This window comes from Etheostoma spectabile, chromosome 12 (genome assembly GCF_008692095.1).
Source record: "Etheostoma spectabile isolate EspeVRDwgs_2016 chromosome 12, UIUC_Espe_1.0, whole genome shotgun sequence".
NCBI classification, from domain to species: domain Eukaryota; kingdom Metazoa; phylum Chordata; class Actinopteri; order Perciformes; family Percidae; genus Etheostoma; species Etheostoma spectabile.
Genome location: NC_045744.1, coordinates 3659518 through 3686486, shown reverse-complemented (window position 1 = coordinate 3686486; position 26969 = coordinate 3659518). Strand labels below are relative to the sequence as shown.

The 26969-nt window shown below is 42.1% G+C and overlaps 1 protein-coding gene and 1 long non-coding RNA gene across 3 annotated transcripts in view; one reads left to right on the top strand and one right to left on the bottom strand.

Annotated features, from left to right (window-relative positions):
* Positions 1-34: 34 nt before the first annotated feature.
* LOC116699130 (uncharacterized) lies at positions 35-10541 on the top strand. Its single transcript, XR_004334375.1, has 3 exons — positions 35-272; positions 3008-3101; positions 9738-10541. It is a non-coding gene; the product is annotated as an uncharacterized LOC116699130 (long non-coding RNA).
* Positions 10542-25859: 15318 nt separating this feature from the next.
* Positions 25860-26969, bottom strand: part of slc25a42 (solute carrier family 25 member 42) — a 7997-nt gene continuing 6887 nt past the window's right edge. Inside the window, exon 8 of one of the 2 annotated variants that reach the window (XM_032531543.1) lies at positions 25860-26933. In XM_032531543.1, the coding sequence (XP_032387434.1) occupies positions 26608-26933 (326 nt within the window). In that variant the 3' untranslated portion in view covers positions 25860-26607. The remainder of the gene's footprint in view (positions 26934-26969) is intronic. The other variant, XM_032531542.1, reaches the window with a different exon arrangement.

Sequence of the window (26969 nt, the reverse complement as noted above, 5' to 3'; positions counted from 1 at the left end):
CTCTCTCTCTCTCTCTCTCTGAGGCGGAGTTTATCCTCCGCTCACCGTGTGGACTCTGCACTTCTCATGCAGACGCAGCTCGCATGTGTGAGGGAGAGGACACATGCGAGTCTGTAGGGAGATAGGCCACTTTGTAGCCTAAATACTCTGCTCTTTTATACAATTTTGCGATCAGACACACAGACTCTGATAACACGGAAACCCCAAGGCGGAATTTGAGAAAGTTGGAGAATATTGACGGTAGTGGAGTGGAGTTATAGCCCGATGTGCAAGTAAGTGGGATGCTGACTTTATATAACTGGTGTAGTTGATGTGCAAATAGCCTTAATTCCGATTAAGAGCGCTGTTGTGTGCTTCATTTCATTGATTGTGGTTTTGTGTTTCCATAAATGTAAACCATAGCTACATTACATTACACAGCTGTTTGATGGGAACTTTGCTTATCTGTCAGGCCTGATGCGGTAGAGTAACAGCTCAAATCTAGCCACAGTGTTGACCAAAGGCAACTCATATTCCTAAAAATGTAGTTTATAAATTGCAAAAGGACGAGGTTGTGTGTCTGTCCTTTAGCTACATGCACTTGTGATGCCCTGCAAAACAAAATGCTGATTTAGCACCAAAAGGTGACACTCATAGGCTAGCATCATGAACATAAATCATGAACGTTGAAGAAGCGAATGGTGTGTGTGTTTGTGTTTGTGTGTGTGTGTGTGTGTGTGTGTGTGTGTGTGTGTGTGTGTGTGTGTGTGTGTGTGTGTTTGCGTGCGTGTGTGTGTGTGTGTGTGTCAAACTACTCATTGAAACCAATACAAAAGTGTGTTTTACTGTAACCTAATTTCACCTCTATATCATGATATAATAATATACATGGCCTATATAAAAGCTTCCATTCTGTTGCTGCTCTCTCTCTCTCTCTCTCTCTCTCTCTCTCTCTCTCTCTCTCTTTCTCTCTTCCACCGTGTTTCTCTCGCTATCCTGTCTTCTCCTCTCTGTTTGTATCGGAGAGGCGGCCCCTTTAAGAGACGACGGGTTAGTTTGTGTCTTTGGTTATCTAGCTGTATGAGTTTTAATTTCATAAAGCTAGAGAACCGAAAGTACGAACTGACGCCGAGCACTTCGGAGCCCGGGGCTTCCTCTCGCTTCGACATGGAGGAGGAGATGGTGCCGGTGCGGGCAGCGGCAGGAAGAAGCAGGAGGGACGGATGCTGAGAGAGGCTGCACGCGGGGTGTAGTGATGGTGCTGGTGGGGAGGGGGGAGGGACTCCGCTGGGCCAGAAAGCAACACCGGCGTGATCTTTTTCTAATGTTGGTCGTCCGCCTCTTCTGGACAGGTGTTGGCACGTTCACAGTAGCCACCTGCGTGTCAGTGAGCGCGTGAATGTTGCTCGTGTTTTGGGCATCGCGGTGATGCTGGGGCCTATTGAGGATCAATGAATCGGCTGCTCGCTCAACTTTAGCACACAAGCTAGTGATGCATGTGGGAAAACATACTGAATACCCAGCAGCGCGTGCTGTTGTGTAGTTGTCATAAATGTGTGGGTGTTCTACCATTAATATCTTGAGGGGTTAGACAGAAATAGTTAAAGGATTCATATGATTGGTGAATCCAGTACTCACGTGATGGTGTTGGCAGCAGCAGTATATCACTTTTAGGATCTCACATGTTGCTTATGGCGATTTTTGTCTGTCTAGAAGTTGCCTACATTTAAGTCAATACTCTGTATGAATATTTATTCTGTAGAGCTGCATCCACTGCAGACTCCCTGACTCCTCTGATACTGAGTGTATTTCCTTTGTGAGTGGTCTAGGCTAAGTGATATCCCCTGGCTGTAATTTACTACACATTATGAGTGTGATGTTTAATTGGATGCACATGTAGATCACTTGGTGCAAGATGAAGCCTTATTAGAGCTTATGGGACTTGACGTTGTGTGCTATCATGCCTGATGACTACACAGAAACACAGTTTTTGCACCATTTTAGTGTCAACTCGAGTTGGTTGTTTGGTCCCTTGCTATCCAACCAAAACCTGCAGGGTACAACACATCAAAATCATCAATCATTGAGCGCAAAAGAGACTGCACACAATCATTATCAGTTGTTTCTAACATGCTTTCATCACTGAAACCGAGTCAGACTTGGCAGATATGTTCAAATTTTTGTTTCGCTGGGTGGATTATTTTTGTTTACGTGCTAGATAAGAACAAAATAGGACATCGGCTCAGAGTTTGATCTATTCTTAGAGCAGAATCTGCAAGCCTTGGAGATGAGTGAATATCCCTGAAGACCCAACATGCTCTATTTAGACCATAACTGACAATATTTGATGTGCGCAGTTAAACAAGAGAGCCCGGATCATGTGTCACTGCATGTGTGTTGTTGAAGTTTGCATATTGAGCCAGTTTGAGCCAGTTTATGCGATTTGACATCCATGTCCTCCGTCTTGTAGTGATAAATAGAAAACCAGGGATTAAAATATTATGCGATTATGCAATCTCTCTCTGAAGTCTCTTTTTTTGTGTTTGATTCCACGGCCCTAGTGATGATTTTTTAGAATTCATACTCTAATACTACTTTATTTTGCGTACAACATTTTTTGTGTCCAAACCTGTATTTCAGTAGCTTAGCAACTGGGATGCTGCCCAGATGAAGCATGCTATATGCTATTGCTTTGTGGCATAGTTTCCCACTTAGTTTGGATTGCTTCTACATCACATTTCACAATTTTGGCTTTACGCAAACATTTTCATCAAGCTTGAGTAATTGTCCATGGAACAGAAAATATCTTTAACCTGGCAAAGAGGCGAAATAATGTGAAGTGCATGGGAGAAAACACTCGACATGTTTGGTGGAGGGCTGTTAGCTGCAAGGTCAACAAAGGCGCGTTTAATTCCCCTTTTTATTTTCCTCCACTCTCTTGCAAGCTACTTATTTATGCCTGAAATATGTGGTTTTATAAAAAATGAAAGCTCACATAGACTGATTCTCTTTTCTTTTGTCTTTCAAGGAAAATGCTGCCAATATCAGCCCTGAAGTTTGCGTCAACTCCCAATGAGGACAAATTACCACCAGACAGGATGAAGAGCAACAGTCAGCCTGAGGTAAATAGTTAATGTAACACACGCATGTAGAGAAGCTGTTGACCTGTCGTCTCCACATGAGCAACAGTCCCTGTTTGTGCCACATGCACTTGGAGTTAAGAGGCAGGTCCAGGTCATACTTGAAGATGCTGGAGGCTTGCATATTTTATTTAATTTTAGCCCTCATTCTTCAGTGAACGATGCTGCAGCAATGCTGGTGGTTGATTGTTGTCCATATTTTGAAGAGATGTGAGGATGGTCTTGTGTGTGTGTGTGTGTGTGTGTGTGTGTGAGTGTGAGTGTGTGTGTTTTGTGGAGGGTGAAAAAGACAGAGAGTGATAGACATACTGAGCCTTAATTTTGAAATATTCAGAATTTTGTATTTTGCATCAAGGGTGATTTTGTAAAGTGCACTGTAGTAACCCTTATCGTCTTATTCAAACGAAAAGAGCACTTTGGAGGGACATTTTACTGCCAGTTTTATTTGTGCACAGTATAAATGTCAGTTTTTATATCATTCATGTGTATATCAGAATATATACAGTACGTACAGTGTGGAGCTGCAGTAAAGTGTAGCCTACAGCAACAGTGTAAACGGTGTGATTTGAGCAGGTGAAGTAAGACCTTCATGTTGAATCCCATCATTCCTTTGAAGTATTAAACATTTCCTACATTGCACATTCCCCCCATCCTCTTCCTTACACACACACCTCTTTCATTCACATACACTCAGCGTATTATCCCTTTAAACACTATGATCCCATTTGTTAGGTAGAGTGTATGGAAGGTGCAGGGGAGGTGGCCGTGTAATCTTTGCTGCGGTTCTTTATCCCGTTAGGAGAGCACAGGCAAGGTTTGGACCTGCTCATGTGGAAAGAGCGTTTGGGTGGCTCTGTCCTTTTTGGTCCTAATGCCTTGACGAGCCACCCTCCCCTTGTCAAAAGTCTCCTGATTATTGTGGGCAAAGTATTCATTTGCATGAAGGTATAGTACATGCATAATTCAGCAACGGTAGCATTACATAAGTCAAGGCGCTGGAAAATACCGTACATTGCCAAGGAAACCTATTGCACGGTCAGTACGGTGAGAAGTTTTTGGTTTCACATTAATATTTCCAATTTTAAGGCTTCTAAGAAACACAAAAACTGAGCTCAGGAGATGTTATTTCTGTTATGTTTTACACGATCACAACAGAAACACTCCTAGCTTAAAGGTTTTTTAGCATGTTCCCTCCGATTCGTCATGTAAAAGTTCATCATTAGGAATGAAACAACATTGTTAGAAAGGTCAAATCGTCATGGTTCCACAACCTTGAAACTCTATATAAAGCTCAGTTATTCAAATTCAGTTTGGAGTTCTTTGAGTTGCCCAGATTTTCCCAAGCTTTACATTAGCATATGCAAGGCCGGCCTGTGCTGCTGTTTTCTAAAGTGGATGTAAATTATAACCTCAGTATTATACAGGCTGATAGGAGATAAATCTCTGCAGTAATGCTTTGCAGCGAATGGGGGTGGGATAGCGGGGGGCTGTGGAGAGGGGGTTGATGTGTGTGTGTGTTTGTGTGTTGGGTACTGTACAATAGCCAGTGGCAGATGGAATACATCTAGCAAAGCACTTGCTTATGCTCATGCTAAACTCTTTTTTCACTGGTTTTTAGTTTCTCCAGATTTATGGCTACATTTTCAAAAAAAAGAGACAATTTAAGAGGGAGATGCATCGCAATAGAAATTTTAAGACAGTTGTAATATTGGTTTAATAGTTTTGCAAGTGTGCTCACATTGTTTTAAAACAAATATTAACACAGGGAGATTACTAAGTCGAAATTTGCACTTGTGCGGTCCAAAAGGCTGAGGGGCTTCAGGCCTCACGAGCAGAGTGGAGATCCCTTTGGAATCCCTATGCAAACTAGGGCTTGAATAATGAGATGTATTTATGAAGGGCTGGGAAGGGGGTACTGCTTTTGAAAGCCAGTAGGCCGGAGCCTGAAAGGGATGGGAAGAGGAGGGGGGGGGGGAGTCGGACAAGAGGGAACAGGGGGGTTGTGTGTAGAGGGGGTACAGGGGCCCCCAGCAGCCCAGGCCTCGGCTGAGGCAGCTGTGAAAAGGGGTCCCGTCTTTTTCCCACGCCCAGCAAGACGCGAAACACTGCCGCAGCTCGCTAGGGTCAAGTCCCATCGCTAATATATACACACATACATACACACGCATGCACACACACATAGAAGGAGAGATGTGTGTGTAAAAGTTGTGCAAATTAACAAGCTGTCTGGGAAGCTCTGTGACATGGGGGACACCTGCTATTCTCCCAGAATGCTTTGCACTCTCATCAGGGGCCACTGGGCTTGATGGGACAACAATTGGGTCATAACTTCAACTTGAACTTATAATTTTGCTGAGGATTGAAAAGAGGCTAAATTATGATTTTTTTTTTCTCTTTCTATCTTTTTGCTTTTTGAATGCAATTGATTTGCTTCCTATTATAAACAAAGTGTCATACAGTATACAGCATAGTTTTATTTCTACATTTTGTAAGCATACTAATTGTTCATTTTTTATGCTTTGATGCAAAAATTTGGAGGCAGTTTTGGAGAAATAGTGCGATACATTTTTTACTTCTGTAGTTGCTGATGAGTCCATTCACTCAGTCTGTGGAGACAAACTTGGCCTTGTGCTTGAACTGTCAGCTTGGCATTGTCTGCCTACACACACAGACACACATACACACTAACACACATGCACACACAGCTTGCTTCAAGGACACACAAAAGAAAAATTTAAACATGAAATGGAGGAGGGTTGGAGGAAGATATGGTAACTATGGAGGAATGTTTTTGGAGCTGAACTCTGAGTGTGACCTTCTGTTCTCCTCTCAATAAGGAGCTGAAATACAACGGCAATGTTTTAAACAGAGAATACTGATCATGAGCCATCTCATTTATCCGAACAAAACAAGTGCTCTGCAACAATATTTAGCATGAAAAGAAAAAGCATTTATTTAGTTTATATTCTGAAAGCCTGGGATTCGTCTGTATCTCATTGTTTCACATTTTGTATTCTGCTTGTTCCAGTTTGTGTAACCGCACATTAATTGGTTTCAGAGCACCGTTTCTCGTGCAGATTTTCTTTTGCTGCCTTCCTCATGAAGCTGGTGTCACACCCATTCCATTCCCTCTTTCTCTCTCTCTTTAGATAACGGCACACCAATAAAATTGGTGCAGCACTCAGTTCCCTCCCCGTTCCCCGCTGCACCAGACCTACACAGAGCGGTGTCACACTAACTCAGGTCCCCCTTCCTTCTCAAGCTCCTTGCTCCCTATGAAAGACTGAGTATATTACCAAGCAGCCTCTCTTTTTGTCTCTCCCTTTCTCCTGCCTGTCCCTCCTTCTCCATCTCCTTCCCCCTTCCTTGTTATCACCTTCCTATTCAGATGAGTTTCAAATAGAGAGGGGGGACCCTTCTAATTAGCTCTGTAAAGATGCTTTGTCGCGGTCAGTCTGGCCACCAGTGTGTGCATTGAGAGGGGATGTGTGACAGCTAGTGTTAGCATTGAGAAAGTGTGTATGGCCTCTTAATGAGGTTTGTTAGCTGAGTGTGTATCCTGCTGTTTGAATACACCCTCGGCAGCCTTTGAAGGAACAGAGATGAAGAGAGCAAGGAGGAGAGAGGAGTCTTTCAGCGTGGCAGGTTGCAGAATGCAGATGATGCATTATGTTCAGTGTGGTTTCCATTTGAACCGCAGATGAGAGGAGAATAATGCTTTACTTGCGTGCTGGGGGGATTTTCATTGCCTCCGAAATTTGTAGCAACTCCAATAAAACCTCTGTGGATTAGTCCTCAACAGAGCCTAAAGGAGAAAAACTGGATGTAGAAAATTCTGTTTTCTAGGAAATATTGCATTTATTGGTTTAGCATGAAAGAAGGTGACACTTCTGGAATCTCAGCTAACAGTTTTCTGATGAATGGGAGGCCGGGTGCAGAGAGGGAGAGAGTGATTCAGCTCATCGTTTGTGTTTATGAGTGGAAGTCAGCTCACTAAAGATGAGGAGGCCTGTCAGAAATCATTATTGTGCTGTTTCAGTATGAGGCAACCTAATGCTTGTTTCAGAGTTGTCTTTTAAGAAGAGGATGGTTGAATGAAGACAATGAAGAGGATGGTTAAAATAACTGGTGATCGAGTGGTAACAGTTAGAGGAAACAGATACTTTGACAAAATGCGGAGATGTGGTGGTGGAGATTAGAGATAGCTGGAAACAGATGAGAGCTGGAGGTGGAAGATAACGGGGAGAGAGAGAGAGAGAGAGAGAGAGAGAGAGAGAGAGAGAGAGAAAGAAAAAATAAGAAACAAGGGATTGTTTGGAGCCTAAGAGCCGACCTGCTGGGCCTGCCTGTTACCACAGAGATTGTAAACTGTCACTCAGGATACAGACAGACAAGCACGACAGACATCATTTCCCCACATTACCTTCTACCAGTGAAACTGGCGTCCATGCAGCCCCTTCTGCTCTCCCCTTCTTTTTCCATCCTTCCCTTCAAGGTGATTTTTTATTTATTTTTTGCCTGTGCACATGCATGAATATGAACCGCCTAATCTATTTCCTCTATCTTCCTCCTCTCGGAGCTCCTCCACCACTTTCTCCACCTCTCTCTTTTATCGTTGATGAAACGAGTCGGCTCGCTGTATATTCGCCCCTGTCATTGTTCAATGGTTCGTTGCCTCTCCATAGGAGGTACAGAGTGTTTGGATCTTTCCCCTGTTTTACCAGTTTACCAGTGTAATCCTTACTCTGGCACAATGAGCTCTCACTCCAGCCCCAGGATTCTATTAGACTCCCAAAGAGACACAGGATCTCCATAAACATTTTCCAGCTACACAAGCCCCCCTTTTCTCTTTGCCACATATACCGCCTTATGGCCTTAACCACTGCCAAACTGATAGCTTCCTTCAGAGCTCCCTGTCTGGAAAAGGAAGGTGGAATAAAAGCAAACACACTTACATTACCAACGGCTTGTTAACGCTGTCAGCTTCACTCCCAAACCGACTCCCAAAACAGTGTTCCTTTACAACCGCAGAGTATATAACAAGCAGCTGCAAACAAGCAAATGCTTGTTATATGGTCTTTGGAGGAACACTTAAGATGTTTAAAAAAAAATAAAAAAATAAAAAGCTGAAGCCATTGAAGGATGCGATTTCTACTCTCTGCTGCAAACATGATGCCATTAAGGTCTGCGGATAAACTCCCCAATCTGTCGTTTGCTGGTTTAAGCAAAACGGCTCATCTTTAACTATTGCCCCTTGGCTAAATATAAAATTAGCCATTAAAAATAATAAGATGGACAGCATGTAAAACCAAGCAAAGAGAAAGCAGACAAAACATTATCTAGACTGACCATACATACAGGCTGATGATGATTATCTTGCGAAACGTAAGAAAGAATGATGATACAGAATAGCTAATTGTTTTTGAAAGTTGTGTAAATATTTAAGGGATGCCTGCTGCGATGTGTTTGTCGATGTCTCCGTTTTGTTCAAGTCCAAAGCCTTGGGTCACAGGGCTCCTTTCTGCTCCCCTCCTCATACACAAACATGTCCATCTATCTCCCGTCCGTCCCTCTCCTCCTGCCCCCCCCCCCCCCCCCCCCCCCCCCCCCCCCCCCCCCCTCCAATCCATCCTTCCCTTTTCTCCCATCTTGATAATGCAGCTCTTTTCTTTCTTGCTGGGTGGAGGGCTGCCCTGAACCAACATTGTCCCCTACGCCGGCTCTAGTGGGGGGCCCTATTGTGTGTGAAGGAATGGGGAGTTAACACCCATGTCTGAACCCTCTCAATGGGGGCATTGTGTCTGAATCATCCTCTGGCTCACACAATCTCACCCCACCTCACTCCCCGCCACTCTCGCCAAGCCAGGGGCTACTACGGGTGCTCCCCCATTACAAGATGAAAACATGCACATAACAGCAAACTCAAATTCAAAAACAAACCCTCCCATAGCTGACCTTGGCCGTGTTAACCCGCTACCTTCTGTGTCCTATTAATTTTCTAGCAAACCACAATGATTTGAATGTGTGTTGGCTGCTGGTTTTTACAGAAAATGGGGGCCAGTGGGTGCACAGTTACTGAAGGAGGCCCCTGTGAGTCGTTTTTCTTATAGAAATGAACAAAGCGACACATAAAGGGCTATGTTGTATTAGCATGATAACAGCATACAGAATGCTTTCAGATTTTTTTTAAGACGCGCTGCAGTAAAGGAATCCATGCAAATTATTAATTTAGTATCAAAAACATTATTCTCATTGTTTCATTTGTGCCAGTTGTAAGACATGGTCAAAATGACGAAAGATATTGAATTAATGGATGTCAATAGTATTGCTAAACAGTGCCTGTTATGTGTAATAGTTTTAATGTGAATGATTTAGAAGAAGAAAAAAAATATGAAGAGAGATGATGTGTCTGTGTTTCATACAGTATGCTGAGCATTTTTATTTATTTCTGTATAGCAGCGAGCGCCTTGGGGCAGGTTACAAAAGAGCAAGTTGGCGTTTTCTTCCCACATATTTTTAATCAAAGTGTTAGTGTTTACATTTGCATTTGCATTGAGCAGAGGGACGCTGAATGCCAAAGGTGAGATTTTGAAAAACACTCTATTTTCCCTTTTTCAGATGGAAACATGGGTGGGTGGTTGGAAGGCTGGATAAAGGCTGGTAGATGACTGAACTCAGAGACCCGGCGCAGCTCATCATCATTGCCATGGGCTCTCGTCTTCCTCCTCTACTCCCGTGGCCCATACCTCCATCCAGGGGTGCAGCAGACCAATGTTAAGCCCAGGCAGGAAGCTAGTGAGTGGGCTGGGAAGGATGGAGAAGGTCCCTGAAGGCTCGAAGCACCTCTGGAGCTACCGGCATGCAGGAGAAATCAATATAAAAACACAGAGCCGGCACAGCTCTGAGTGGGGTTTCCTGTTAGTCTGTGGCCTAGGGGCCCGCAGACCTCCAAAGGACAGGCCCTGTGTGGCTCTCTCAGCTGCAGCCCTGGCTCCTCAGACTGGACCTCAGTCCCAATCTTCACTGGCTGTGTGGTTCTGCTAAAGGGGATCTCTCCCCAAATAATACCCAGAATGTTGAGGGACCGCCGACAGGGATATTCCTTTCCCTTGATTTTTCCCCCTTCATCAGATTGACATATCCCCCACCTTGTGCCTCCGGCTGTTTAAAAAACTGTTTGGGAGTTCTGCTTTAGACTTACTCTCCATGCTCAACTCGCCCGTTGTTTATTCCCCAACCAGTTTTTACATTTGACAAAAAGACACTACCATCTTTATTTCTCTTCCACTCTTGGCTTGCTGTTACTATGGTGAGCTGTAGACATGTGTCTGTTAAAACTGAAAAGATTACTGGCACATGTAATATGATCCTCTTTTTTTTTTCTACGTGATGTCTTTTATTCAATTCCAGACTGTTAAATACTAAAAACTGACTGAACAAAGGCAAAAGATCACAGAGCAAAGAGACTTCCCACCGTGTGGTGGAGATGGCAAAATGGCAAGTATCTCTCTTTAGCACTTTACACTTTCCACTCGTCCAATGTGCTCTCATTACTTCATACATGCCCTAAAAAGTGTGCGTGTGTGTGTGTGTGTGTGCGTGATTTGTGTAACTTGGCACCGTGGTCTAGAGGGGATCATTTAGGGATGATCACAAGAACTGTAAAAGGTGTTTATTTAAATCCTTGAAAGGTTTGGTAGTTCACAGGTTAATTACTTAATTAAACTAATTGATACATTTTTGCAAAGCCTACTGAATCATAAGATGCCACTCAAATCGGAACATTTAGAACCATATGAGAGAGCTACTCTCTGTCTATACATTTTCCCCAAAAGAGAGCTCTGTTTGTGTGTATGAATGGGCTGTATATGCTTGGCATTGAAAGTGTTTGCCAGCGAGCAGCAGCATTGTGCACCCACAGCTCCCAAACTGCTGCCGTCGTCACAGTGATGCAGTGTGGTTGTTTCCATCCAGATGGGCACAGCTTCAGACAAAATGGCCGCCAGTCTCTAGCTCTGCCAAAGATGGCGGGCGTATCTCTGTTGTCTGCCATCTGTGCATCCGTTAGCTGTTGTCGAATGCAAATCGAGGCTAATTGCATTTGCATAACCTCCAACCATCATGTCGTTGGCGTGTGCTGATAATTGCTCCTATGAACGCGGCGTAGCGGCGAGCGAGCAGAAGTGAAGCGATTTTTTTTTAAAGTGTATTTGCTGCCGTTTGTTTTACCCTTGCGAGGATTCGCACACTGAAATATATTTGATAGGTGTTTGTGCGTGTGGGATCAAGAGTCTGGTCTTACTGTGCCATATGGTGTGTGTGTGTGTGTGTGTTTGCATGTGATTCTCTTGAATGCAAATGTGACACTGTACAAAGGATTAAGGCAAGCCTTTTTTTTAATCAGATAGCTCTTTGTCACACATATGCAGAGTTTTTTTTTACACGCAGACATACATAATGCACCAATGAAAGCATTAAGCAAACAGAGAAGATCAGACATGCACACATACTCTAATTAAAAAGGGGTCCATAGGCCCAACAAACTCCAGACAGCCGACAGACCATAATAGTTCCATTTTCATGCACATGGGTGTCTGGTTTCCATGGCACTGAACAAATTATGGGGTGACTGATTTTGCTAGAAAAGGGCTGCATATGAAACCTATAAATAGGCGGTGTCACAAAAAAATTGCCGCCTGAAGAACGTGTAGCTTTGAAGTATCATATCAGTGCTATTTCCCAAGAATACACCAGTTAGAGGGAAATGAGAGGCAACCGAACTGCTTGTCATCTTTTTGAGACTCTGAGATAACCCGAAAAATATTGAACACACATCTCATAACTTGGCATAATAACATTTGGAGGCGGATTGAAGCGCTAAAATAAATGAATATGTCACGTTTCTGCATTTTGGCAGTGTGTCGTTTTGTGGTCGCATTTGATTGAGCAGGTCTTGTTTTTGGGGCGTTAATTCATGCGATGAGAGTCGTCTGAGCGCCTGAGTAACAAAGCAGTGCTCGTATTTGCATTTGCCCATCAAGGCAGCTGCTGTGCTGTACAGTTAGATCTACTGTGGGCAGCAAAATGGCGGTCACGCGTATCATATGGTCTGTCTGCTGGTCGTGGGAGCGGAGGAGAGGAGAGAGGGGAGGAGGGGGATGAGGGGAATTTTGGGGCGTCTGGTTCGAGTTAGAGAGAGGGTTGCGGGGTCTAGACTGTGGGGTGGGGGTCGCTCATGAGGGGAAGATGGAGCAGGGGGGGAGAGGTTATTATTTGAGAAGGGGGGGCGTCTGGTTTTAGGAGGAACAATTAATGAGGGACTGGAGGGGAGGGGGGGTAGTTTGTCTGCATTTATGGACATGTGTCTGCGTCTTGGCCATTTGCATAGAGCGATCAGGGCGTCCATATGCTGTGCAGCGAGGCAAATTCAGTCACAGTCGTTTGCACGCCTCTCAAGGTCTCTCTCACATGATCTGAACGAAAACCCGCCGAGTGTCCCACCCCTCCACATCTGACATTATCTGTCGGAGAGCAGGAAATGCGCTCTACCCTATTTCTCACAATAACACTTAAACGCTCCTACTATACCGCAAGCCTCATGGTAGCCGCGTCACTGTTTCTGTCTGTTACGCCAGCCAATGACGAGACGGGAAGCTGCTCTCAGCCAATGACAAGCGGGAAAGAATCAGGAAGAGGAAGGAAAAAGTGAGGAGCGTTGTGAGTTTACCCTTGAGTTGCCGGGGGGAAAGACAATCAACAACACAGCTTCAGCGGGAAGGAATCGAAGAGAGGGACGCAAAGGATAGTGGGAAGGGGGGAAGCAACATGATGATAAAGCCAACATAGTATTCCAAACATAAAGCACTAAAATAGGAAACAAAGCCATTTATTAGAAACAAAAATTGTGTAGACTTTTCCCACATTTCCTTTGTGCCCTAGTCAGGAATGGGATCGTAGAATATTCACAGAGTGATTGGTTGTGGAAGAAGGGAAAGAAAAGCCTCCCTTCCACTAAAAAGTCATGAAGACGGAGTGTTTGTCACGAGGCCCACATGAAGTCAGACACAATGCAGATCTCCATAATGCCCTAAATGAACACTGTTGTGTTTAAAGTGTGATCGTCTCCCGAGCTGGAGGTCCCAGCTTGGAGCGTGGGAATATTAGGAGAACATATGCAGATGAGTCGGCCGCTGGCGAGACAGCCCTGCTAGCATGAACGCTGTTGTAGCAGGTGAAAGAGGACCCTAGGGTTCAGGGGTCGAGGCCAGAGAAGGGGTTGTCTGGCTCATGAGTGTGTGTGTGTGTAGGGCCACTTTGGTTGTCGTCTGGGTCGTGTAAGATGCTAATGAAGTTGCCGGGCTGTTTGATAAGCACGGCGGTCTATTGTTAGCTCCGTCTGGTTTGTTTAGAAGGGCCTAGACTGGGTGTAGACTTGGACAACAGCGCCTTCATCATCTTGTAGTCGCTCGCAGCAGAGTAGCAGGCAGAAAGACAGGCAGCGTAAAGTCAGACCTCCCCTGATGAAAGTATGATTGTGTTGTCTGGAAACCTTTTCTCCCCACATCTTTGCTTTCTGTGACATTTCTTCTCTGAGTGACACGTTAGTCTCGGGCTCTTTGTTGCTCTCTAGATTGATGGCAGCATTGTAACAGTCTACACATTTCCATGATGGAGGAAATCGTTGAGAGGGTACTATTTTAGAGCATTTAATTTGCATCAAATTTGAAAAAAAAAAAGCATTATTGGTTTGGGTTTTGCGTTATCTCTTTCATCTTAAAACATAAATCTGGTAATATTATATTTTACTCATGTCAACAAATCCCCCAAAAAGAAAAGCAACAATTAATTGAATAACAAGTACTGTATTACCAAAGGCCTGTTCCCTCCACTGTTGTCAAAAACTAAGCTGTTAAAAGAGCAAAATGAGTCACACCGTAACACTGGATGATGTCTTCTCTCATTGCAAAACACATGGCCACTAAGGTTTAGTTTTGACTTAATACATACACTGTCTTGCTGCTATAAACACTTATTAGAACACTGAATCTGTGTTAATCCGCAGCAGAAAATAGTCCTGTACCACTTAGTCCTCAACAGCATTTGTTGTTTGAGTAAAATATGTTAAAAACTACAGTGCCCAGCTGTTTTAGGGAATTACTTTTTTATAATATGATATTTACGATATTACTTAGGCGTTTTGTAAGGACTTACCTCTTCAGGATGAACAAAAGGACTTTGAGCTAAGAGCCACAGAGCATCTGGAAACCAGAAACAAACCAATTGTTTGGGTAATTTAAAAGGGGTTTGATGACAATAAGGAAATCAGAATAATTCCAGCCTTATATTTTAAATATACACTATTTAAACTGCTTTTATACCAGGCTGGAGACTGCTGTGTTTGTTTCCTGTCATAAGATCGCATCCCGTTTCCTGAGCAGCATCGTGCATGCAAATCATTTCTTCTTGACATCTCCTATAGTGACAAAGAGCTGCATGCGTAAAGGTGCATTACTTATGGTGTCGCTTTAAGAGAGAAAGCATTACCTCATCAGGAGCTGTGTAAAGGAAGGAAGTGGGTGAATGGGTGAAGGAGCGCAGTGCTAACTCTCTCCACTCCTTTATGCCTGTGGGTGCAGGCTTCATTAGCTCTACAGAAAGGGACAGCTCCCTCCTAGTCCCCTCAATAGACCCATAGACCTGTCTCACTGGCACAGGCGCTGGCTCAGTGGGGTGTGTGTGTGTATGTGCGTGTGTGTGTGCGTGTGCGTGTTCCCAAACCATTCACACCAGGCCTCATAGTTTCTCACTCATGCCTAAAGGAAACCTGGCATTGACACTTTTTTGAGACTCACATCTCTCTCGCACACTCTTTGTCCCTTGTCATGCTGTTTTCACTCACTTGCTTTCCATTATTCTCCATTTCACAAATTTTCCTTATTGTGTTTTCTCTGTCAGTCGCTTTATTGCATTATGTCTCAGATCTCTCACACAACTTGACATCCAGTAAAGGACCATATGCTGCACAGGAGATTTGTCGGGTTTTTAGACTTATTTTTCTGGTTTTGCCTTGCCTTATGTTACTTAGCATTAACTTTCCTGTATAAATACCCCAGTGGCCTAAATCTGACATTAAAGGGGATTTACAATTCAATGCCTACTTTCAGAATAACTTGAAAAATGGAGTAAATTACCTTTACCATTTTTGCACAACTGACTGTAACTCTATTTGCAATGATTACTCAGCAGAACTTTGACAGTTGACTCCAATTTTTCTGATAACAGAGGACTGTCACTGACAGTAGATTCTCTCAGAAATAGCATTTTTCATCAATATGTATGTTAAATCAAGGGGCTCCTCCATAGTGAGAATGTATCTGCACAAAGTGTATCTAGAAACAGAGGTGCCACGGAGGAGATGGGAGACTACTCCTCAAAACCCTGCTATGGTGTCTCTGTTTCCCATCAGGCATTGTGTGCGGGCAGCTATACTGGGTCCTCGTCTAGTGAGGGGGATGAGACACATAGAAAGGCAAAGGTGCTGGAAGGGGGCGGGCGAGCAGAGATGATTAACATGGGCAGCCGCCATCGCATGCCCTGCTCATTGTTGCAGTGCTGCATTGATGAGCCCGGTGTGCATCCGACAGTCTGTCCATGACACACACACACACATGTACATGCATGCTTCCACAGTCACACTTCTTTTTTGCGTCATACAAATATTTTGTCTAATCAAGACAGAGTGAAAGATAACTCAGTGGGGAGAGTTACCATACCTGCTGGTGATCAGTTTACCTTTTAATCAGGGATTCAGGCGGTCATATCTCTGGGGGTTCAAAACCCAGGGTGCAAAGAGAGACAGGAAAAGTTTGTCATACCTGGAGAGAAATGCAAGTTTTCAGACTCAGAAATAGAAATCTTAATAGTGAACAAGGGAGAGAGAGGGAGGGAGGGAGGGAGAGAGAGAGCTGACGGAGAAGGAGGAATGAGTGTACAATACTGTGGCCTGGTTTGTGGTTCCAGAGGGATAGAGACACTTTCGCATATCCCTTGCAAAAAGAGATAGGATGAGCTCTTTTAACACACACACACACGCACACACACACACACACACACACACACACACACACTATCTCTCTCACTCACACACAAATATACACATGCACACCTTGTTCTCTCCTTCTAAGTTAGCCAGGACTAGATTCTTGCAGCATTTTGTTGTTGATGCAGCAGGAACCGTATTGCCCCAGATTTAAGCGAACCTGCGCTGTTTTAATCATATCACAATTTCATCTTATCATTTCATATCACAAATAACCAGTGAGCTGCATGTGTGTATACATGTGTGTGTAACAGACAGCCTGACCTCTGACCTTGTCCTGCTGTGCAGCTTTCATTCCCATAGGCTGGGGGCTGTGGTCTCTGCGCACGCACACACGCACACACACACACACACACACACACACACACACGCTGTTGGCTGTATTGGTATAACTGTCGCTCGGCCACCCATTCATGGCTCAGTCACGGCCACTTAGAGCGCAGCAGACTCAGGGATTCAGACGAGCTGTGATCCAATGACATGTATTTATAATGAGGGGGCCGTGGGGACGTCTTTGTTGGACGGACACAATGTCAGCATAAGAGTGTGTGTGTGTGTGTGAGAGAGAGAGAAGTTCGGTAGATAAAAACTCTCTTTTATTTTGTCTATTTACACCTGTCTTACTACTCCAACTCTTTCACACACTTTATCTGTCTTGCCTCCTTGTTCCATAGAAAAAGATTGACCTTGTTACCGTGACAATTTCATCTGAAGACCGGCCTGAATGTTCCGACAAGTCAAAGTCCCGTCAAAGCAAAGTTTCAAGTCCTTGCTGAAAATTGATAGGTCAAGCAGTCTTTCAGGTCTCTTATTGCTGACTATAAAAATGACACAGCATTTTACCGTTTTCCTGTCAAACCTGTCAAAACGGGAGGCTCGGATGCTTTTATTATGAAGTCTCAAGGAAAGCCAAGACTTTAGGGAGCCAAGGGTCAAGTCAACCAAGCCTCGCGTGTGTAGCTCTGATTGAAATAAAGTTAGGATAAATCAAGGACATCAAAATTAGAACATGCCCCGTGTGTGTGTGTGTGTGCGTGTGCGTGTGCGTGTGCGTGTGCGTGTGCGTGTGTGTGTGTGTGTGTGAGATCTCCATGACAGAGGAGACAAAGATCTCTTTTTCTCCCAAAGATATGAAAGGTTCTGCAGTTATTTTAGGGTCACATGGCAGTGTACAGAGGAGGCAGAGAAGGGATGAAATGCTAATTAAATGCTAATGCTAACTTAACTCATGTTTGGAAATGGTCCATCCACCTCCTCTGACCTGACCTCCTGCATCTGTGTGTCTTTCGCTGACTCATATTCTCACCCCCCCCCACCCCCCCACCCCCGTACACTCCTGCTTTTATTGAAATAGAAGTCCAAAGATATTCATTTAGCACCGTTACACTCTTTGCAAGTTCCTCTCTGTGTGCTTAAGAGTCTGTGTGTGATGTGGGGACAGGACTGCAGTAGTCTGTCTGCGGCATACATTAGCGGGGTTGTTGGGACCATGTGGGCAGAAGAGGAGCCCTGGAGAGCCCTTCAGGCTCCAGAAGCCCCCCCCATAATTGCCCAATGTCTGAAAAACTGCTATCTACCCGGGAACTGTAGGCCAGCTCTGATCTCCTCAATCATAACTAACCCTCTTCTTCCTCCTCACAACCCACACACACACACACACACACACACACCGGGGCGGCTGGGGCTCAGCGGTAGACCCGTTGCCTGCCGATTGGAAGGTTGATGGTGTGATCCCTGGCCCTGCAGTCCCATGTCCAAGTGTCCTTGGGCAAGACACTGAACCACGATGCTGCCATCGGAGTGTAAATGTGTGTGTGAATGGTTCCTGTACTTTGAGGAGTGTTAAGACTACAAAAGCACTACAGAAATACACTTACCTTGATTTTGGTTTTTACTGTTGTTAGCTACAGGCCTTTACAGTAAAACATTTGAAATCATTTCAGGTTTTAAAGAAGCACAAATGCAAAGGCAGTTGGTTTGTCCTACTGGTGTTCATGTATTATTATATTATGATTCAAATCTGGACAAATTAGGATTAAATCCCTTATCTCGGCTGTTGGGATCCTTAACTTGTTCAGTGGTGACGTTACAAAACCAGACAGCATAAGTGTGTGTGTGTGTGTGTGTGTGTTCCCTGAGGCATAATTGTGATATCTGTGTCCTCTGGACGCTCCAGACTTTAGGGGTCAGAGGTGGACAAGTGCAGACTCAAACACAGACAGATATTGGTAGTCATGAGGAGGGAGTCCCTTCTGGATCTCCCCGCCCCCGTCCGACCCCTTTTTATCTATTTCAGTCCAAAACTGCTGTGTCAGTCCTGAGACATGACACACATTCATGATTTTTCAATATATGAAAGCTCATTTGTAGGTATATCTCAGACTATCTCAACTGCCTTTGTGATCCTGGCTGTGTTTTTTGTTTTTGTTTTTGGACTAATTTCACTTTGTCTTCCTGTTTCTCTGCAGATTAGAGATCACTGATTGGCTGAACAACTTGTCACTCAAAGAAAAGGATTTTGAGCCCAGATTGGACTGGACAATCTTTTTTTTTTTTTTTTGCTGAGTAATTAAAGCTTCTGGCAATGAAACATTTTACAATAGACCGTCCCTATTTTGTCTCTGAACACACACACACACACACACACACACACACACACACACACACACACACACACACACACACACACACACACACACACACACACACACACACACCTAACAGTGTCACTACTCTTCAAAGAGACACCATCTGTACCTTTAGGTGGGTTTTTCCTGTTGAGCAGCACCTGATGTTTGTGGGATAATAACTAATATATTAAAATGATTTTAATTTTCTACTTAAAGGAATGATGATGCTAATTGATCATTGTCAGCTGATATCTGAATAAATACAACCGTTCCAGGCTGTAATTGATCCTGTTGTGCGTTTTAGAAAAGTCATTGTGGTGTGGAAGTGTTTTTTATGATTGGATTTTTTTTCACTTCATACTGTGTCTCAATGTATTGAATCTGTTGATGAACACTTTATGTTGCTGTACAACTTTGTGCGTGTATATATTGTGTGAATTCATATGTTGTCAATAAAGAGAACATTTTCCACTTTGAACATTTTTCTCCAGTAAATTTATCCAGTTTTTTATACCAAATATATATTTAGTAAAAACTCTTAACTTTGACACAATGCTTTCACATTTATAAAACTAAAACAGGACAAAATGTATATCACTGGTTCATGTATTTAAGCATTGAGTTATTGAATTTTTTAGGTTCTGGCAGTATGATTTAGTAGTGGGAATTGTTAAAGGGGGATATTTTAATTTATAGAAATAATAAAACTCTTTTTTATTATGTATAAGTTTTTATTCTACATATTCAGCCCATAGTGATTAGCATTTTTCATGTTTTTCTCTTTTATTTTATATATATATATCAATATCTATATAGGCCCAACAGAAACTGACTAGCTAATCTGTACAAACCAGACTCCAAAAAAAGGCAAATTAATATCAATGTCTGCAAAACTGCAATACAGACTTCTTTTGTTTTTTTTAATTTTTTCTATGAGCTTTTTATCCAAAACCAATAACTTACTTGTTTTAACTTCATTTGAGGAACAAATGCAGGCCTACGTGATACTAGCCAAAGGCCTGGAGTAGCCTACAGTGCAGAATTATTTGTACATGTAATTAAAGAAAAGAAAGACATTGTGACGTATTTAAAAAAAAAATAAAAAAAATAAAAAAAAAATTTTTTTAAATGCTACAATCTGGTTTTACAACTTTGAATTTTAAAATGAAATAAAATCTGACATGGGAAAAAGAAAGTACTTTGTGGCACAATCACTATAGCTCATATATTATCATCCACCCTAAATACCTTAAATAGATTCAAATGTTTTTGAATCAATGGTTTTGAAAAGAAAATGGAGTTTTTAAGAATTCCTTTATAATGGAAGAAATGTGTGTTTCGCTGCTATTATCTCAGATAGAAAGAGAGAAAGAAAGAGAGAGAAAGAGCAGCCATCATCTGAATAAATGCAAATTGGCTCTGCCTCCACCTGGCATCATGCCAAGTATCTATAGCAACCACATCCTCTGACAGCCTCCGTTCATCCCTCCCTCCTTCACTCTCTAATTAGTCCTCTATCTTCCCTATAGCTCTTTTCTTCTGGTGCTTTTTTCTCCCACGTTCCCAGAATTCTTTGCACAAAGAGTCTGGTCCGAGCTCCCTGTCCAGTTCAGGAAGAAAACCTGGACCAACCCGAATGTTTCCCCTCAGTCAACCAGCTGCTCTGTGAACACAGATGAGGATGAACAGATACGGATTTCCTTTTATTTCTACAAAATCATAATGCATCTAAATCCAATCTTAAACACCTTATATATTTTCTCCTTAAACGCCCTATCTTTCTCCTTAACACCCTATATATTTTCTCCTTAAACACCCTGTATATTTTCTCCTTAACACCCTAGATATTTTCTCCTTAAACAACCTATCTTCCTCCTTAATACCCTAGATATTTTCTCCTTAACACCCTATATATTTTCTCCTTAACACCCTATATATTTTCTCCTTAACACCCTAGATATTTTCTCCTTAAACACCCAAGATATTTTCTCCTTAAACACCCTATATATTTTCTCCTTAACACCCTAGATAGTTTCTCCTTAAACACCCTATATATTTTCTCCTTAACACCCTAGATATTTTCTCCTTAAACACCCTATATATTTTCTCCTTAACACCCTAGATATTTTCTCCTTAAACACCCTATATATTTTCTCCTTGAACACCCTATATATTTTCTCCTTAAACACCCTATATCTTTTCCCCTTAACACCCTATATATTTTCTCCTTTACACCCTAGATATTTTCTCTTTAAACACCCTATATATTTTCCCCCTAACACCCTATATATTTTCTTCTTAAACACTCTATCTTTCTCCTTAACACACTACATATTTTCTCCTTAAACACCCTATATATTTTCTCCTTAACACCTTTAAAATGTTCTCCTTAACACCCTATATATTTTCTCCTTAAACACCCTATACAATTTCTCCTTGTATACCCTATGTATTTTTTATTAATATCAGGCATGATAATTCATTGGGATCGTTTTCAGTTTGCTCAGTTTCTTCATCGGGTTCATATGTTGCCGTGTTGCGTTCACGGTCAAGTTCAAAGCTTCAGTACGGCCTGAGGCAGTGGAGCAGCACCATCTGACCCAGCTCACCTTCCCTCAGCTACCAGCGCCGGGCTGCACCGCCACCCAGCGGCCATCTGTGGAACCACAGCCGGAGGAGCTCACCATGGACGGGGTGAGGGGGAGTCCACTCATTCATGGGGACGGAGCGCCCTCCAGTGGTCACTACATGTCATTACACACATGTGTCTTCAACCCGAACAAAGACACCTTCTAGGCTATGGGGGCCAAAAGTGACACCGTAAATAAATAAATACAAATGTTAAATAAATAAGTCACTACTAAATGCTATATTTTTCTGTATTTATTGTTTTGTATATTGTTATACATATTTTTGTATTAATTAAAAAATGTATTCACAAGTATATCTTTATTGATTTCCCTTTTACTTTCTTATTCCATATGCATGTATTTATTTCCATACATACATATACCCATTTCCGCATTTATTTATTTATTTATATATTACTTTTCATTGTATTGATATAGGCTACTATAGTCCTTGTCACTTTGGACCAAAAATTGTTATTAATATGAAATGCGTACATACATTAAATATGCTTCAGGTACAACTACGTCATACACTTTGTTCAGGTAATTTATTAATTGGCATTTACAAAATTGACAAAAAAGTTTTTGTCAATTTAGTTTTGGCACTTTTCCTGACATTTTGTATCACTTTTTCCCATGTTTTTGTTAATTTTTGTAACTTTCAATTATTCTTTAAATGCTATACAATTGAATAACACACCCAAATTCAATGAAAGTAGTGAACTGATCACTTATTTTACTTATAAAGAACCATTTAGGATTTTATTTTTGACAATTTGGGTTGAAAGAAACCCAAATTTCGGATGCAGAAACGTTTACAAACTGGGTCAAACCGGTGGGTTAATCCGACGCTAAAAGTAACACCACTCAGGGACAGGATGTAAAAAAAAAAGCCACAATCTGTTAACATCCGGTTTTATTTGAGAGTTTCATATTCCAAAATGTCCCTACTGATTCACCATGACTAGACACTGGACATACAGTGGTGTTAGTAGGACCGCTTACATTCAGTTGGCACAACTCACTAGGATTTACAGAGCAGCCACTGCTGCACTCACACACATACAACACGAGGTTTTCCGTTGGGACATGCAAACAAAGTACCAGTTGTAATTGTCGTAGTGTTTCAGTATTCCTCATAAGCCACTCTTCAGGTTGTCAAAAAGTACTTTTCTCTTAAAACTTGTTGGCATGTCATGATTGTCTAGGGGGTTTCCGAGCTTGTCTGCTCTCCCTATCATAGTGTACTTGATCATGTGTTTATCCACCTCCTTAGATCAATGGGTAGATCAATAGGGACATGAATGCATCATATTGCTCTTCTAATTGAAATCAGGTTACACATCGGCCTAACCATTACATGTACTGTTGAGTTTATCGTAGACTGGTTGGAATGGACTGGTAGGGAGCCAACGATCACGCCTCTCACCCTGCAAGGCAGTTTAGAAGTTTGACAAAATTCACGTACAAAAACCGGACCTGAAGTGGTACATTCAATCCCAGAGGCGGAACAATCTCCAAACACTCTGCTGCCCCTCAAATATTTGTACTTTGTAATATAACTTGAAGACTTTGCAAAGCAAAGGCTAGAAAATGGAAGCAACTTTCAAAAAGGTTAGTAGAAGTAGCTCAGTGATATATATATATATTAAAAAAACTTTACTGATTCTTTGCTAGGCACTTAAACAGCTACCCTATGTACCTCTACCACGGGCTGATCCCTGGTCGTCACAATCAGACACAACGTGGGTCACGACCCAATGCATATCAATTACATCATGTGCTGGAAATGAATACATTTCTTCATATTATTGTTCATTTTTGCGATGTAAGCTCAGAAGAGCAGAGAGAGAGAGAGAGAGAGAGAGAGAGAGAGAGAGAGAGAGAGAGAGAGAGAGAGAGAAATAAAAACATATTGTATGATAGTTTTACAGTGACCATACACTAAAGCACTAATACACACCAGTAACCATCAAACATTCAACAATTTAGTGGAGACAGAGGCTCTTTCCACTAGTTCTACTGCATTCCATTCAAACAAGGAAGTAGGCTGGTAGGCTGGGGGGGGGGCATTTTTCTTGTGGCCTTACCGACTCATTTTATTTTTAAAAAGAGAGAAAGAGAGAGATTTGTGCGAGCCAGCAGTCAGAGAGAGAGAGAGAGAGAATCCTGTGAACGTGAGAAATCCAAACTTATTTTCATAAGTTTACCTTTAACGGACAGTGAGACAGAACTTATATATGCCCCCCCCCCCCCCCCCCCGTGATCTGTTACTGTGAACTATAGGCAGCATTGTTGCACGTTTCAAGCCGTCATATATTCAAACTCATCTCCACACACTGGATGTTACACCTACTGACGAAGGTAAGGGGTAAAGACAACACACTGATATTAATCAACAGTGTTTGCTGATTAGAATAATTAGATTAATTCCTGATTAGAATAATTAGATTAATTCCTGATTAGAATAACTACTGACTGTTTAGGTGAGAGCTGCTGAACAACGATCCCGACAGACACGAGTCTCTGAAATCTTTTGGGTCTGACCTTGTTTTCTGATCAGATATTAATTCAAATTTCAACCATACATTTATTCAGGCAAAGCTTTTTTTATTATGCTTGTAGACATATGTGACATTTGAGAAGATTGGCCTCTCAAAAGTTTGCCAAAAAGATGTCCGTATTTCTTAAAGTAACACACATATACATATATATATATATACATACATATATGTATATATATACGTATATAAATATATACATATATTGTAAATGCATGTACAAATATATGCATATACATACATATACACATATATATGCATATAAATAGAAATATACACATATATACACATATAGATCCACATATTTATGCATATAAATACAAATATACACATATAGATCCACATATACTGTATACACACACACACACACACACACACACACACACACACACACACTTGTGGTGTTGGTTCCCAAACTAATTGCATTAGCATCAACAAATTAAAATTGATACATAGTCCTAAAATAGAAATAATCACTTGTAAAATTGGTGAGCCTAATGGACAAAAGTCAAAATCCATTCCAAGATATGGTAAGTAATATTAAGACATTACAATATGACAGGCATTTTGTCTGATATATCAAAATGTATAGATTGATCAATATTGAAAAATACTTAGCAAAGCCCTAGTAGTTTCTTTGTTTTTGAGTTTCTTAGTTTTTGAATTAACTTGAGTTTCCTTACTTGTGTTTCACAGAGAAAACCTTCTGCTTTGTTCTGATAAAAGTGAAACTGTCCCACATTCTGCTCCACCCGGCTGTGTACCACCACCCTGCGTCGGTGTGTGTGGTCTGAGCACAGAAACTACTGACAGTCTTCAACTGTCAGCCTGCATCAATACTGTTCAAGTGATAACTGAGCACCTACAGTCCCACTTTTTACCCCTCGTAACACATGGATGTGTGAGGATTTCATCAACATTTAATTGTGCTGAATTTAAAGTACAAAACTGACATCATGCCTGTAACAGAGAACTCAAATGATGTCGTCACTAGAGTCGCCTCCACACATGCAGGGAAGTTGGATGAGATGTCAAACTTAGTCCGGAGGTCATATGTAAATACTAACCGGTCTAATTATCTGTAATAATAATTCAAACAACAAAACTGTCTATCACAATCGATTTTAAAAAGCCCATTCTATTATCACGGAGAAAACATACAAAATCATACGGGCACTCTTTGTACTTCATATAGGTTGGCACTGGCATAAAATCAAGCTCATGTGTCTGCTGTCCGCTACAAAAAAATTAATCTGGGAGTTCAATTTTTAGAAGCTCCACTCATTGTAAATTTGAATATATATTTAAACCAAAAGCTGACCATATGGTGGCAGTAACAATGCTGAAAAACCTCTGTCCTGGGCAAGAGTTTTGCTCTAAAGCCGTATTCTGAGAATGTTTGTGCTTAAATATGCAAACACCACTGAGATATTATAATGTGCGACTAACTCATATCTAACCTTTGGTATGATTCCATAACCCTCATGTTGTCCTCGGGTCAAATTGACCCGTTTTCCTATATCAATGTTCTTTTCAATTCCCCAAAATGAAATGATTGATTTTGCACAACGCTCTTTGCCAAGTACAAATCTCTACTGTCATTCATTTTGGGGCGTCTTATTTAATTTTATAGCATTTGAAAACAAACTGAAGTGTTTTTGAAATAGTATTGAGTAAAAGTTGACATATTCCAGTCTGTGATTATCATCAACATCCATTCCTTTCATTTTAGTCAAAATAATTCCTAATTTCTGCTTTTCTAACTCAAACATTAGGTAGAATTTCCTAGAAATGAGGTTTATTGAGCATAAATTCCAAAAATAACTGTAAAACTAAAGTTAATAAGTTAGTGTTATGTGTTGGAAACGTCAAAAAAATGAAAGAAAAATGCTTCAAAAGTGTTGAAAAAGGGGACAAAAACATAAAAAAGTTAAAAAGGAAAAATTGATAAAAAGCGTCAAAAGTGTTCATTTTCAATTTTGACGGGAAGACAACACAAGGGTTAAAACCAACACACACAACTAATCTCAAGCGGGCATATCTTACTGTTATTAAATCAAATTCAAGCATCTGTAAAACGTTAACAATAAATGAGTGGCAACGCGCATTGCAGTGGAAGGTGTCAGGTTTAAGCAGACACACAAGGCAGTTGGGCGATCTCAGAGTGTGTGTGTGTGTGTGTGTGCGTGTGTGTGCGTGTGCGTGTGCGTGTGCGTGTGTGTGTGTGTGTGTGTGGCTCTAAACGCTCAGTCACACGGCCTGGTCCACGAGGGCCGGAGCATTGTAATTTATGTGTACACAAACACACAGAAAGTCACTGAGCATATTGCACTTAGCTGTACACAGTAACAGTGTGTAGCATCCAACATACCTCACGCCTCCAGGGACTGCGCACCCCCCACCACACACAGGAACAAGTAAGAGAATACATTAATACCACTCCTCCTGAGCCAGTGTGTGTTTGCTTCTATCCAGCGATACACACTTGTCACTCTCTCTCTTCCGTTCTCTCCTGAGGGTGTACGGGGACCTTGTCATCCCACTTTTCCAAATTTCATCCCTCTGCTATTATCGAGTCGCGTGGCCCATCTGGTGCAGCTTCCTCAGGAGGATCTGGGTAAGGTCAAAGGTGGTGAAGCTGATCCCCACCGCAATGGGCCCTTTGACCCAGTTCATACTCAGACCTTTGTAGAGTCCCCGGATGACCCCTTCCTCAGACACAATCTCCTTCATGGTGCCAAAGATGGTGCCGTAGGTGTGGCCTGTGACTCCTGCGGTCTGCATGCGCCGCCGTACCACGTCCAGAGGGTAAGACGCCGACTGGCCGAGAAGTCCCGCACAGGCTCCAAACGCCAGACGCTCATATAAGTAGGGATGTGGGCGCTCACTGCGCTCTACATGGGAGGAGGAGGATGTAGAGAAGGGCCATT